The sequence below is a fragment of the Lepisma saccharinum genome, chromosome 10 (genome assembly GCF_977018435.1).
Source record: "Lepisma saccharinum chromosome 10, izLepSacc3.1, whole genome shotgun sequence".
NCBI lineage: Eukaryota > Metazoa > Arthropoda > Insecta > Zygentoma > Lepismatidae > Lepisma > Lepisma saccharinum.
Window position 1 is genome coordinate 27,941,383 of NC_139238.1, and position 15,914 is coordinate 27,957,296.

Genomic DNA, 15,914 nt, shown 5'->3' on the forward strand with positions numbered 1-15,914 from the left:
CCTTGCATTCTGTTGTTTTTTTTTCTTTTTTTTTTTTTTTGCTGTCCGTATTAAGCGAACTCCGGCTTATCGGGGTCCGAATTAACGAAGTTTTACTGTATATAGGGTTAGGCAAAGTATGTATAGCTCTTGCCCAGTATTACTTCGAGTGCCATAGATGCTGGCAAGGGAAGTGGGGAGCTGGGAAGCGACCAATCCAGCACGATAAGAAACACAGCAGCCTGTAGAACAAGCTGCGCGCAGCACTTCCTCTTGCGACGTCGTAACTCTCGTCGCCACCGCTGTTGTCTGGTTGGTCTGCGGCGTATTCTCCGCTCCCCACTTCCCTTGGCAGCATGTAGGCCGCCCGCCGTAAGACTAGACAAGAGGTACAGTAGAATAAAATATTCTCTTCAATTTTCGCGCAGGAGAAAAGTTTATGACTTAAAAATATCGAAAACTTCTGTTAAAAAGGGTGTTTTTCAGGTTCTAAAAATGAAATGCTGTTTGATTTCTTTGGACATATAAAATGTATTATCACTTTATTGTCACTGTTATCAAACAATAGCCTAAATTAATTTACACTAATCACAGTTCTGTAGTTGTTCAATTTTTCATTTCCCAAAATGTTTATAAAACTCATGTTTAAGTTTTCAACACATAACAATGGAACTATCGACCCTTAAAATTTAGAAATTGGTGGCTTTGTGGTTCACTATATGGGTACTTTTAAACAATAAAAATGTTACCAAAGTATAGGACTACGAGATGCAAAGGCTGGTTGATTAAACACACCTTTCTTGCTAGTATATAGACGAATGCTTGTACTCTTTTAATTTTGAAAAACAAAAACAACTAAGAACTTACATTATGAAAAGCTATATGGTTAAACACTATGAAAACTAAAAGAAAAACTCTGTTAAAGCTTTCTTCTTAATATGTTAATACAGGAGATCCATATAAACCTCATATGGTATAACTTTCTTGCATCTGGTGGAAACAATATAGCAAGAGTTCGCAACACTGCTGAGTTGAAGATATTTTGCTTGGAAGAGAAGAGGAGTTGTTGTAAAAGGAAAAGCTTATTTGATAGAAAGTCCACTCTGTTTTTGAGGATAGACCAATGCACTTTATTATACAACAGAGCATTTACAGTCCATTGCGTGTTTTAGCCGTTATGTGTTCTAGAAAAACTTAGTTTCTTTACACAACCAACATCTGAACTAAAATAATAATTGTTGTATTCTTGTATATGAATTACCAGGATCAGTTCATCTTCTTGCGAATAAATTTGATGTACGAATGACGAAATGAAACGCTTAACAGCGGTGTGTTTGTTTAAATTATCAAGTATTACTCTTTCCTCGCCAATAATAACAAATAGTTATGAGAAATGAGAAATAAACCGTCGATAGAGCACACAGAGAATGATCATATTACGTTACATTAGTGTGAGAAAATGCATGATTTATTATGAAGTTTTAAAATTATTTTGTCGTTCTCCTCAAATATAATACTTCCAATAATTAATGTGCATTTGTCTGATCCAAAGAGAGGGCAGATTCCCTACGACCCAATCGCTAATACGAAAATTTAATTCACACACTTAATGGGCTGTTGCCCAGCTTGTTTTTAGTTAAATCCTACAGGATCCTAACAATCCCTTGATGGAGTCCATTAGTGGTGACGTCACAAGCAGACGACGAGCTGGAACCGAGTCTAAACAACGGGCAAACGTGTTTTCTCCCTATTCAAATCAATGGGATTTTTCATCGGAAGGGGTAGTATTAATTATTGTGACATCGATGTACAGATGAGATTTCGGAGAATACGACTATATATCACACATATCTTACAGAGAATAAGGTAAAGAATAGCCGGAGTAAGAAAATCATGCATTTTCATACAAAAGTTGGATATTCCAGTTCCGAGCAAAGCCGAAGCCGGGCCGAAGCTCACCCGATCTCAAGTTAGTCACGCTGCCGCTATGGATGATGGGAAACCAGCAGCTTCAGGCGATTAAACCGGCGGCGCACATTGCCTGCGATTCCGGATTGGATTCCTTTTGGACATTCGCTGTACTCATTTTCCAACTCCATTTATTCTTTACATTCTCATCTCATATATAGACGTATTATCCGAAATCTCATCTTTACATTGATGAACGATGCACATCACATTTTTGTCTTGTAACTGCTGTCACGATTCTTAAAGTTACCCTTTGCAACGCGAAAGTCAATGTATTTGAATGGCGAGAAAAGCACGTTTTTATTTGTTTAGACTCAGTCCAGGTCCGCAGCCAGAATTGGTCTCCAGGGCTGACTCACAGGTTATCAAGGGGGCTTATAAGCAAAGTTCATTTTTCTAAAGTTTGACAGTATTAAATAAAGGTAAATTATGTGTGTCGGGGTCATTAAGTTAATGTAAAATATAAAATTTAGAGATATTGAAGATACTAGGATTTGTATATCTTCTAGAAGAGTTAATTGACTGGTCGTGACACAATCCCTTAGTGCAGACTCCATACTACTTTTGATGACAATTATTTATTTCATACAAATTAAAATGAACAATATTCACTTCAATCATAGTTCCTACCGTACATTCCACCCCCAGCAGACGCAATAACACTCACCTTGGTTCCCAAAACTTGTGATCTACTGACATTTGACGCAGATGTTGAAGGAATGTGGATGATTACGTCAAAGTCACAGATTTCTGTCAAACGAGAGGCTTCGACAGGGGTTGTGAAGTTACAGATAAATAAGCTCCCCTCTGGAAAAAAAATTCTAAAGTCTAGAACTGGGATTCCCAAACTTTATAGGTATAATAGCTGCGCTTCATGTTCTGTGAATTTATCTTTTATTAACTTGAGACAAATAATATTTGCTGTCTACATTTGCACTCTTCACTACAAACAAATTAGAATACAAAATAGTTTTATCTAATGTCAAGGGGGCTGGCGGCAGTGCCAGGGAGGGGGGGTTGAGCCCTTCCTGGCTCCTGCCTGGCTCCTGCCTGGCTACGGGCCTGACTCAGTGAGGAATCATTACTTTATCTACAATGACCTGATAGAACTGTAAACCTTCACTCATCCTTCCAGTATGAATAATATAGTGTTATGCACACTAACGGAGTCCATTGCTCATGCTAAGTTTAGATCCAAGCACGTGAGTCACACACTTAAAAAAAGAAAGAAAAGAAGATTGGGAAACATTAACGACGTGTGCAACCTAGGTATCAAGTCTCCCCCTCCAAATCTGAGTGCACTTTTCAAAATCAATTTCGCACATCTCCTGGAGGAAGGAAAATGTTACAAGAACAGAGGCAAATATGGATAACCCTATACAATTGCAAGAGAAATTTTATTTATGGGATGACTTTGCGACAACACAACTTTTCTTGAGAAAGGTATTGGTACCCAAAGCGATCATTTCGTAGGGAATGCAACGTGGTAAGGAACATTTTTAAAAATCTGGGTAAATATATATTCTGCCAGTCGACTGAACACGTCTTCAATTGCAGGGCGCACGTCGTCGAAAATCAGTTGCCAGTTCTCGTTCATGAACCCATTCATGTGTCTTCCTGAAAAAAGCAAACAAAGAATAATTACTCAATAGCATACACACGCACACAAGTAATTGTAACGGTAATTCGTTACTTTGCCTTACTTGCGTTTTTTACCTTGATAAATTCCAAATTTGGGGACTTTTTGCAAGCACAAAGCATGCTTTGTTGTATTGTTTTAAAGTTCTGCGTGTAGGCAGCCAAGATTTTATTTCGGGGGGGCTCATCCCTTATCAGTACAGGAGTCGGCAGAAATATTTGTAGGGGGGACAGGCAACTGATAAAACTTGATTAGTAGAAATAACGATGATAATAATAATTATTACCATGGTTATAAATGTCATTTTGCAATAATAACTATTATAAGTTAAACCAATTTCAGTCCAAATTTATCGTTGTTATTATTGTTATTATTATTATTATTATTATTATATAAACGGAGTTAATATTCAACACAAGTGTTGTCCATTGCTTTTCTTATATTTTGTACAGTTAGTGTACTGAAATTTATAGTCACTGTACTTTGTTATTAACTTTTACACAATGTGTACTGAAATGTATAGTCACTGAACTTTGTTATTAACTTTTACACAATCAGTTAAGAAAAAGTCTTTAAAAGTTTTGGGCCAAATTTTACTCATGAAGTGTATATTGTGTGACCTCTCACAAAGAAAACTATACGTTTTGAGAGCTGTGGGTCCATATATTCTTTGGATTAAGTTGTAGAATATTAAAATATAACCTGGTTGCTCTAATATACACTAAACCTTTTTCGATCTAATGTTTAATCCTGCTAAGGAAGTAAAATTAACTATCTCTATATATTATTTATATTAGATATTTGTGGGATTTCTGGTGGGGCTTCAGCCCCCTTAGCCCTCCCCCTGGCTACGTGCCTGTGTGCGTGTGAACTTTCCATTGTAAACTTACACTGGATGAACATGCACTACAGAGAGCAGATGTGATATATGTGAAAATAGATAAATGTTCATGTGACAAAGCAACGGTAAGCTTTCATTTGATTTGATTACATTTAGAATTTCCTTGTCGCTTTTCTGGCACTACTGGCTACGATAATTATAATGCTTTACTTATTAGAAACTTGCTTTATTATTAATAGTAGAGGAAAGTCACCAAAACCGACATACCATTTTGTTTTTTACTCTTAACTCGGAGTAGGGAAGGAATTTTCCGACGTGGAATACATCATTATGTACATCAACTCCATGCACAATTATAAGCTGTGTAACAATGTATATTACAACAACATTTTGTTCCAAAAAATAGTTTTCTCAAAAAGGTACAATTTTACCATCTGAGAAAATGGGTTCCTAAACCGACATACCTGTTTAAGTAAGGAATTAAATTACAAAGCAACACAAACAAATATATGTAAATGGTTTCCATTAGAGAATAAAGCATTTCCTTTAATCATCATGAACAAAATGCAATTTCTTTGGACTATTTAGCCCTCAATGGCAAGTAATTTACAGAAAACACTGACGTATAGGTCATGTTCTGCACCTGCACATTGAACAGAGCCCAAAGATTGCACATGATACACATTATCCACTCTTCACCACTATGCATGTTCAGAATAAAGTCCTTCACCAAAATACATTCAACATCTAGGATATCTTCATCTCACGCAATTATTAACGTATGTCGGTTTAGGGAACGACGTCATCAATAACAATAACCTCAAAAATTTACAAACACACATCTTCACAACTGAAAGAAATACATGTTCGGAATCGTTATTCTATCTACAATGACCTGATAGAACTGTAAACCTTCACTCATCCTTCCGGTATGAATAATATAGTGTTATGCACAGACAAACAAAAGTATTGAAATCACCCCAAAAAAAAATCTCTCCCTGCAAAAGCGCTCGTTTCACTGGTCGCACATTATCTTGGAAGCCTAAAGATTTACCCTGTTACCGTAGTGTGTCAGGACTTCATGGCTGTGAAATAGTCGTGTGTCGGTTTAGGAGCCCTATGTCAGTTTGGTGACTTTCCTCTACTAATTTCAATATCATTATACTTACCAAGTGTTTTATCTCCGTTGAAAAGATTTTCCAGCTCGATGTAAAGCTTTTCGGGGTTTAACTTGAAGGATAATCGTTTTATTTTCACATACTCCAAACCATCCTTCCTTGTTATAAGGTCATACATTAACGTCATGGTTGCATTAACGTTGACTGAAAGGAAAAGAAAACTCAAGATTGTGACTGTTATTTGCACCACAAATTATTTTTTTGATGTTTTACTTGTAAATTCAAAAAGTATCATTCATATCTGTTTAAACTTCAAATGTGCATGTTTTGTTAAGGTGTGCTTCAAGGTGTTATATTTTTTAGAAAATGGGGGGTGGGTTCACCATGATGACTTTCTGCTCATTAAAGGACAATATTTAACTGCCATCATGTTCATCCAGAGCTTCAAACATGGCGGTTTTTGTGTTTTTTCAGTTTCCGGTCAATCTTTCCACCTTAATAAGTTGGACATTAATAAATTGAGAAACTCGTGCTTTTAATTTAGTACTCTCTATGTAACTCTAAATCAAACTGCAAAATACAGCAACTGTAGACTCGTTATTTTCCAGGCTGTAAGGCAGTGAAGTTTGTTTAGCCAGATGTCAACGTGAATTTTTTCCTATTTTTAGCCAACATTTGCAAGAAAACTACGGAGCTTGGAGTCAACTTGACTTTATTTTTGAAATCTACACAAACGTTGTATAAGAGATGTCATTTTTGGACCTCTCAGACCATTTATGGCTTCACAGGAGGCAGCTAAACATGCCTTCTGGTAACGTTGTCAGCCCCGTGTCTCCAGTGAGGTGTCCCAAGGTTGGGGCATTTTGGGCAAACTATAGGAGATACTGAGCTAAAATTTTGAATAATTTCATTTAGGCCTCAGACCATCTCCTGTACCAAATTTCATCAAAATCTGAGATGGTGAGGCGGGGACCATCTGGTGAGTTGGCATGAAATGACCCTATAATAAGTTGTATGCTTGTAAATTTGGCAATAATGTCTTTGCTATGATAATAAGAAAAAACATACTGAGTTATGATGATACAGTAAAACGTCGTTATTCCGGACCCCAATAAGCCGGAGTTCGCTTAATCCGGACAGGCAAAAGGCAAAAGAAAAGCAGAATGCAAGGTTCTAAATTACGCTAGAAGTCAACATGAGAACTTCTCAAAGAAAAGGCAGTCAACCACTGATGAAATTATGTTTCCCGCAGACTTTGTACTGTACTGTTTAGTGTATTTAGGCCTATGTCCTTTAAAAACACCATAATAAACGTGTTTTGTTGCTATAAACGGAGTTTTAATTCACTTTCTACTGTTCTTTTAGGTTATTTAAGCTAATCCAGACTTTCGTTCAACTGGTCAACTTATCCCCCCATTAGTCCGGATTAACGAGATTTTAGTGTAATAAATGTATCAAAACTTTTAATGCATTTTCTTACATAAAATTTCCAGGTTAATCGAATGTATGAATGTCTAGATTAATTTAATTAATTGATTAATTAAAATTTTGGGGTCGTCGACACATATGACAATTTTCCACTTTTCAAAGCATACAAGGTAAAATTCTCTTATCTAAAACCCTTACCTAAGGGGTGTTAAAAGCCCCTTATAAAATCTTTAAATTACAAGGTCATAAAGACACCTGCACAGGGCATATACAACACATTAAAAAGGTAAGGAGAGCCTTAAAAAATCCTCCGAAACAGTATGAGGTCCGCTCTTCTCAAAAAGCTAAAAAAAAACTTTGTTAAAACAGTGTTATCATCTCCCAAAATGGATAGTAAAGATTTGGGAAGTTTAAAAGTTTGTCTGAGGAAGGAAAAATCAGCACATTTTGGAAAAATATGCCAAACACTTAAAATAACATTAGATACACGACACAATTGAAGTTCCAGCCCTAGCAGCAAATGACCATGTGTGAGACGGCTGTGCCCAATACGAAGCTTAGTTGAAATTAATTCTTCTCGACGGGAGGGATGAGGCAAGAAACGCCATGTACCAGTAGCGGGCTTGATAGCGTGAAACTTGTTCCCAGTTACATCATCCCACTCTCTTCCACGTGTCAATAATGGAGCAACGAAACACAATCTCCAGGCACATGGCTGACAGAAAATGGACGAGAACGTCGACATCTGCAAAGGCAGACTTGGCTGTTTCGTTACCCTATTACCCACGTGACTGAGGACCCGCCAGCAGCAACACACAGAAGATAGCTTCGCATTCGCGATTTCCTAGAACAGTCGACTTGAAATTACATCGTGATCATAATTTAAGGCAGTACACATATTATTAATTATAGACGTTGCAACGTCCACCCCGGTTGTACACCAGTCGTCACAAAGTTAGTCCGCTACTCCTTTAGTCGGGAACATGAGAATATTTGCAAATCATCAGGGCTTGCTGGGTAGAAAAGAAACAACACTGTTTTCAAAGTTAAAACGCAGTTTTATAATCGCGTATATTTCATAATCACTTACCAGTAAGACACTAGAACATTCATAATTAACGTTGGGCAATTCCCTAACTTATAGCGAAAGTCAAAGTACATAATTAATTGCTTACTTTCAACTTATCGGCAAGAAGAAAACTCGAAACCCCAAAATCTTTACTTGAATTCTCTCAGTTTCCAAGTTCTTATTTATCCTTCACCTTCACCTGTTTTGCAAACTCAGTCTGTCGTCAGGTGAGAAACATTCAGGTGGGTCCACTTCCTCCGCTGAGATGAGAAAGTGACGTCAACACGAACAGATTGTGACGTATTTATAAACATATATACAAGTTCCAACTATAACTGTATCAATCTAACTATAATTGTCTGTGACAACTTGCACATTATTTGAAGTAACAAACATTTTAAAAATCTTAACTTCTTACAAATATAAAACCTTAAACTCTCAGGTTCGTTACAACGTTCACAGCACAAGATGCTGGTTTCTTCAGGTTTTAACTTGTATAAACAACCTTAGCTTCAATAGTCTATATGAAATATGTAATAACTTGTAATGAAAGTAGTTTTAACATAAAAAAGCAATTACAGTAGTGATTGTAATAAAATATAAACAGTTTCTCAAGATAGGTTTGAATTTCTGATAAACGCACGAACATGAAAATAGTAGTCTGGGCAGAATTGCGCTGGTGCCACATATAGAAAAGCAAAGCGAGATCGGGACAAAAGTAGCTGGTTCCCGCGTACTGTGTGGCAACGTTGCCTAGTTCCAGCGTCAGACCGACCTCTCCGGGGCACTTTTGTGTCATCCCTGGCCTTTCGAGCAAATACCGTCAGTTTGTATCACATGGATTACAAAGACCAACTCTACAACGAGATCTTTCATTTTCTTAAACCTCGGAACACACGGGGTTGTGCTCCGACGTGGCAACAGCGCGAACTTCTGCCACCCGCCTAATTTCATGACCGTGCTTTTAGACATATTCATGTGGCTATGTACTTACTGCATGTTATGTTGCTTTGGCCTTCTCCCACTATAGGAAGCAGAAGGATCTTTCCATTGATTATGTAAGGACCAAGGATTTTCAAAATAGGAACCACAAAATCCACCTCAATCTTTCTCGCCTTCAAGTCCGTCCTGGAAATTTAAACAAAAAAATAATTTCTTGAGAATTTACAACGGCAAGACTAAGAGTGTATAGTAATAAGTAAATAATACGTCAACCGTGAAATTTGTGAGAATTTACAGCAAGAAACAATTCAAAATGAAAGCATTCACAGAATTTACACCAATGAAACAGTAAGGAAGAAATCGTTCAGAGAATTTGCATAAGCAAGAAAATTAGAAATCCAAGAATTCAATTAGTGAGAATTGACAACAAGAAAATAAAAAAAGAAGGGATTTGTACGAGAGAATTTACAGAAACTAGCGAGAAAGAAATCATTGTTGAGGATTAATAAGAATAATATTAAGACTCATAGGAAAATGCATGAATATAAGAAAATGAATTAAATTTAACTCAAGTACAATGAAACATTCCTGTGTGAATCTCTGGATGAGTGCTTCTCAGCTGATGCATTACAAATGCAATCAAAATAACGAAACAAGAAACAGTTGTATGAATTGACACATTTGAAATGCATGAATAAAATGTAATTCATTTTATTTTCTGTGTATACGGAAACAGAAGACTTACTTGTCCACAAGGATGTGAGTGTCCGACAGTCCAACCATATCGAAATCCTTGAAGTTCAATTTTATTGCGACTGCGCCGATACCTTGATCGATTACCAGATTATCGATATGTAAAGGATCGATAGCTGGTATATTATACTCTGGATCACCTGCAACGAAAGTGTTATGAATTTTTTTAGTAGTACTTATGATATATACGGCACAGACACACAACGAAATGTGGAAAGTATTGCAGTCGATCTTAGCAAGTGATATTTTTTTCTTTATATATTTTGACAGGACTCGAACCTGTGACCATTGATGGGGAGATCGTGAATCGAGATATCCTTTAATATGGATAAAACTAAGCCAACGGACTTTAGAAAACCGCAATATTTTTTGTAAATTTTCAAGTGAAGGTTAGGAAACGAAAATCATGGGGTTGTTAAGGCACTACTAGCTTGCCTCCGTGACGGAGTGATTAGCACAGCGCGCTACGACCCCAGGGGTTCCGGGTACGAATCCTGACCTGGACATCAGTGTTCTTTGTGAATATCCTTTCATCAATTTCTTCATATCATCAGTCATCCTCATCTTCACGATTAGCCAAAAGTGGAAGACAAGCAACGCTGAACAACAAAGATCAAATCAAATCAAAATCAAATGTTAAGGCGCTATATTGATTCATTGAGTTGGTGCTTTTTAAGTGCACTTTATGCACTGTACGGCTAATCGGGACTGGACCTATAGTTTAAAGTGGGATCCGAGCCACTATGTGCTTCCACCGGGTATAGAACCCGGGACCCCTTGTTTACAAGGCGGCGACGCTACCACTGCGCCATCGGGGAGGTCTGTAATAAAGGCACTGGTGTTTACAATTTCGCAATAAAACATTTGAAATATAGTACGTGCTTTAGTAGGGTTAGAAACACCAAGAGGAAAAGTCACCAATTTCTAGAACATGATAAACTGCATTCAATTTTGAGTTTTGCAACAGAATTTTGTTTTTGGGAGTTTACCTGGAATTAGGTTTGAGCGACAATTATAGCCATTGCAAATTAGTGGACGAAAACTGTAATTTCCTATGCTGGGGACACTCTAAATTGTGACAATATTACAAAGTCTCTATCTAGACACTTTCGGAGCTTAAGAAACTACCTCATAGAAATTTTAGGGAATCGCTTAAGGTGAAATTGCAAGAGTGAGGTAATATGCGCATAAAAAGTGCGTGGAATGCACAAGTAATGCTTGGCAAAATGTCAATGACTATTTTCATTAATTTTTTATCTTTTATGTGTTCTTAGCAAAGGATTTTTATGTAGCGATTGTCAACAGCTTGTTTGAAGATTTCTTTCAATTCTGGAAGCTCTCATTGGGTAAAACAGAGTGCACGAACAGGGTGATGTGTGGTAATACTTATGCATCCTACTGAACTGTTGCCGTTTCTGCATTCACATTACTTAAAATTGCAACTAGATTAAGTTGGTAGGAAATAAATAACAACGAATATAGAAATGTCCAATTCTAAAATTTTCTAGCAAGGGTAATGATCTAGTCCACAAGAAAAATCAAAACACTATACGAATTATAACGCAACAAGGAATATGGTATTTCCGGGATGTTAAATCAAAATCAGAACTTACCACCTATAAGATTCCTGAGGGTAGCCTTCCCGGATTTCTTGATGCATTCGTGAAACTCCGGGTCATTCGCAAAACACGGGGTGACATATTTTGCTGCAAAAAATAGACAACAAAAATAATTTTGAAAATTACATGATATTCAATTAACGTTGAACAGAAAAATTAGCCATGTATTGTATCAAATTTCAGTTCGCCGAATTCTTCGTATTTACACGTGAATGAATTATCTTATATTGCAATGTTAAAAACACATCAATTTTTGGAGAGATTGGTCGATATCCTCACTGGCAGAGAGATATTAAACGAAAATTATGTTCATTTTTAAAAGTTTTCTTATTAAGTTCACTTTAAGTTCAGTTATGCTAATCAGGACTGGGCTTACAGTTAGCAACCCTAATCTTGATAGTATTTTCTAAAGATATTCACCCGGTAGAGGCACATAGTGGTTCCACTTTGAACTGTAGGTCCAGTCCCAATTAGCCATATATGTGCATCGAAGTGGACTTAAGACAAAAGAGTATATAAATGTCGCTAAAACGACTGAAGCGGTTTCCCGCGTGAAGCTAATTGGATCTCCGTGAAGCAAAAATAAGCTCGCAAAAGAACCAAAACTCTGTATGAGGGCATGCACAATAAAATTCTCGGTGATAAACAGAAAATAGTGCAAATGTGCTCAAGAGCTCTACATCAAAAGTTTATTTCTTAGGTTTTAGAACATTTTATCAGTGTTTTAAATCTTACAATCGCGTAAATTCGTCGTTTTTCCACCTCGCAACATTGAGACAGCAACTGAAGCCTAAGAAATTCGGTATTTACTTGTACGTACGTATACAGTGCCTTACAGGTAAAAAATAAAAAAATAAAGTTTTGTTGGAAAATAATAGGTTTTTGTTCACTAGCGAGTTATACAAGGTTCCTAGTGCACAATTAGATGCACTTATTACTTATTATAATGGTAACGTTTACAAAGTATGTAGCGTTAATTACGAATAAATTGTTCTAAAATCGAGTATGAATTTTAGTTATCTCGAATTTAAGTCATGCCCTACATTTTTCTTCAATTCTGGTTATAAAAAGTATACCCTACACACTTATAAATACAGTATTACAGTAGAAAGGATGAATATCAAACAACAAGAAACTGCGCCATCTCTTGCCTGCCAGGAAAAATTGCCTTTGAAAAAAGACAGTCTACTTTCAGCTTTTCGCCGCTCTATCATATTTCAATATTCACTGACACGATCCGTGCAAAGGAGAATCTTAATCAACTTTACAGACTTAAAAATAAAATCTCGAACAATGGTGCTGAAATATGATGCAATTAGACAATGGGTAATAGACTGTATGCTAATGGTATATTGTATGGGAATATCCTTAATGCAAACTTTCACAGAAAAGCTGAAGTTCGGAAATGTAAATATTGCGAGCACTTGTTCACAGTTTTCACATTACCATAGCATTACCATTGGTAACAATGCTAACTTGAAACATAGTTATATAAGGTAAATTGTAAGGTTGAGGAAAATGCGTGTGAACAATTCGTCTCCAAGCAGACAGAACTAGCCTTGAATTACGTAATTTCAATTCTCAAACATATCTCCACGTGAAAAAGAAGGAAAATATTACAAAAATGTGCAAGGAAAATTTAAAAAGTTTGTTTTGCGGAGAGAAGAAGAAAAGTTTCCCGTTTCTGTTTTCTTTCTTTGCAAAATATATAAATTTAATGGATTAATTGCTTTAATTAGGCCATTGCATGTCAATTTTCTGCCACTTTTGGCAAATCTCCACGATGAGTGACTGATAATATGATGAAATTGATGATGAGATACTCGCAATTGATATTGATGCTCTCGCAATATGCCCTTCCCTCTACCTCAAGTCAACCACACAGTCTGTACCCTTTTATATGACATTATTATCACACTTCATACTTAAGCCACAATCCAAACTCTTAATTCCCTTTTTTGATTAACTTCCCCTGCCTTCATTACCTTCAATCTCCCTTCACACACTTACAAATAAACAAAACTACACACACATAAATTCACCAAACAACAATACAGCATGAGAACACGCACACATAACGTCACATCTACCCGCTCAACTCCTAACACTATCTCAGCCAAACAGATGTACTGAAGCACACACTACATACCCAAGAAAAAGACCACAAAACATGTAGTATCATATTAACAAACTTTGTAAACCGGTCTTGTTCTGGATCACCGAACCATCCCGGTACCAGATCCTGTGAATTACATTGCAACTTGCAGGAATGTATCTATGTATTCTTTGAACCAAATAAAGTCATGTGGAAAATACATAATCTGCTAAACTGAGACTTTATCATAGCATAATAAGATCCGTAATCGCATATGCATGCGAAACTTGGACCCTCAAAAACTCCTGTAAGCAGAAACTCTTAATATTTGAAAGGAAAATCTTATCAATTTATGGACCTCTGAAAGAACTTGATGGTAATTGGAGAATACGAACTAACGAAGAACTCAACAAATTAACCAGGAATGAGAACATCGTAAATTTCATAAAATCACAAAGACTAAGATGGGTAGGGCACATAAATAGAATGTCTGATGAAGGATTAGTAAAATTAAATATATAGATGGAAACACTGCGAACACGAGCCTTAGACAGGACAAACCAACGATAGGAAGATGAAATAATTAAAGATTTGAAAGACATGGAAGTAAAGAATTGGACAGATGTTGTTGAGAAGGTCAAAACATTCAAGACATGAAGTTGTAGTTCCGGGAGAAGAAAAACATGAGCGCATATCCTCGAATGTATGCGGGGTAAGGCGGCATCTTACGACGGTTCCCTCCTTTTCTTCTTCATACCTTCGACTACAGCCCTGGCTGTGTATATTAAACTTACGTAATGGCAGTCCTAAGGCCTGTAGGCCAAAGAGAAGAATCAGAGCGAGCGTTCCGTAAAAATGCATCTTGCTGACTGAAGATCAACCTACCACACTGTTCTAATATGACATGCATTGTTTCATTACTGCCGTTTAGTTCACGTAAGAATCACGTGTACAGGACCAAGCGAGTAATTATCTCCGTTGATCACCTTGAACATCCTGCAGAAATTGCAGCTTTTGGGCAAGTGTGGATCACAATTTTTCCTCCTTCCCCCCCTAAGCATAGCTTTTGTGCGCTAGGTTTGGGAGTTTTATAATGAGACAAGGTGTATAAAAAAATACCTGAGCGATGAAATTTTTACGCAACGGTTAACACAACTGTGAGACTTATTCGCACGGGCAATTGAAATCCGTTTTCGTCGAAGTAAATGCTCGAATGTATTAAAGCACGTACTAGTCAAGGTCATGTGACTTTTCCCACTCTGTTTCGTTGCTTCCCTTGTCTCTCTCTCTCTCTCTCTCTCTCTCTCTCTCTCTCTCTCTCTCTCTCTCTCTCTCTCTCTCTCTCTCTCTCTCTCTCTCTCTCTCCTCCCTCTCTCTCTCTCTCTCTCTCTCTACTGAGCCCAAGTGGCGGCTGATCTGCATGGCTCCATATGTCCACCAATCATCGTCGGGGGCGTGTGCCTCGATGGGTGTCACCAACTTCAGTTGCGATATTAAAGTTGTAGGGCTAACATCGCTCTCCCGTTACAACGTTGCCAAGTGTACGTCTGTTTTTGTTAGTTGTTTTGTAGCTCGCTTATACAGTGTTTGGGTGTTTTGTATACTAAATTTCCGTGCTTTGTGTACTCACTCTCCCGTTTACCAGTACGTTTAGCAACATACGTTGTATCTCACGTTCATTTGTTTCGTCCCGCCAAAAACTTTCGGTGCCTTGTGACCCCTCTGCTACTTTATCTACGCTTGTGAGACGAAAATGCTCGATCTTAGTCGAAGAGAATTCGACTGATCGCTGATTCGTTCTTTCCCATCCGCTAGCTGGAAATACGAGCAGTATAGCTTTTCGCCAAATGTATCTTACGGAGCTTCCAGACCGAAGCTACAGTACAAGGGATGCATGACAGGGTGGTTCACACCAAAGCGAGAAGCGCCCCTTCAGCCCACCAAAATGCCCATGACGCACTCCCCCCAAAAAAGCAGAACATCATCCCCCCCCCCCTTTGTGCCGAATAAATGACTAATTTTATTTTTGTCAGACAAAATGTGTGGAAAAACATAATACCAGAGGTGCAACCACGAATTTTTGTGGGGGGGGGCAAGTACCAGGATAAACGTACCAATAATAATAACATTAATAATGGTTTTACCATTATTATTATTATTATTATTATTATTATTATTATTATTATTATTATTATTATTATTATTATTGATTGGACTGCTAGTAGTCCCAGGTTCGATTCTCCTTACGAGGTGTTCTCTTACCATTGCCTGCCACTACCTGAGGAATGCTAATTTTTGTGTTGAAACTCTTTTATTTAACTCATTTCTGACTGGAAGAGAAATATTATTACAAAAATCGAATTTCATATTATAGTAATTATTTTATTGCTTGTTCCCATTATGGGAGCATTGGCGTGATATTGGACTAACACTAGACCATTACATTTCTAATAGGTTTACAGA

General features: G+C 37.2%; 2 protein-coding genes across 2 annotated transcripts in view; one reads left to right on the top strand and one right to left on the bottom strand.

Annotated features, from left to right (window-relative positions):
• Positions 1 to 15,914, top strand: part of LOC145994038 (circadian clock-controlled protein daywake-like) — a 155,932-nt gene that overhangs the window by 80,045 nt on the left and 59,973 nt on the right. The gene's annotated exons all lie outside the window — the stretch shown is intronic.
• Positions 502 to 14,399, bottom strand: LOC145993836 (protein takeout-like). Its single transcript, XM_083129672.1, has 6 exons — positions 14,246 to 14,399; positions 11,351 to 11,443; positions 9,730 to 9,877; positions 9,037 to 9,170; positions 5,597 to 5,749; positions 502 to 3,564 (listed from the first exon to the last, which is right to left on the bottom strand). The coding sequence occupies exons 1-6, from the start codon at positions 14,310 to 14,312 to the stop codon at positions 3,410 to 3,412; spliced, it is 750 nt and encodes a 249-aa protein (XP_082985798.1). The 5' UTR covers positions 14,313 to 14,399; the 3' UTR covers positions 502 to 3,409.

Bases quoted from the DNA above. Each gene is read 5' to 3' on its own strand.
- LOC145993836 (XM_083129672.1), bottom strand. From the start codon at position 14,312: ATGCATTTTTACGGAACGCTCGCTCTGATTCTTCTCTTTGGCCTACAG. The intron at 9,171-9,729 runs GTAAGTCTTCTG...TTAAATTTCCAG, and splicing joins ACTCACATCCTTGTGGACAA to GACGGACTTGAAGGCGAGAA. The intron at 5,750-9,036 runs GTAAGTACATAG...TTTTCCTTTCAG, and splicing joins CCAAAGCAACATAACATGCA to TCAACGTTAATGCAACCATG.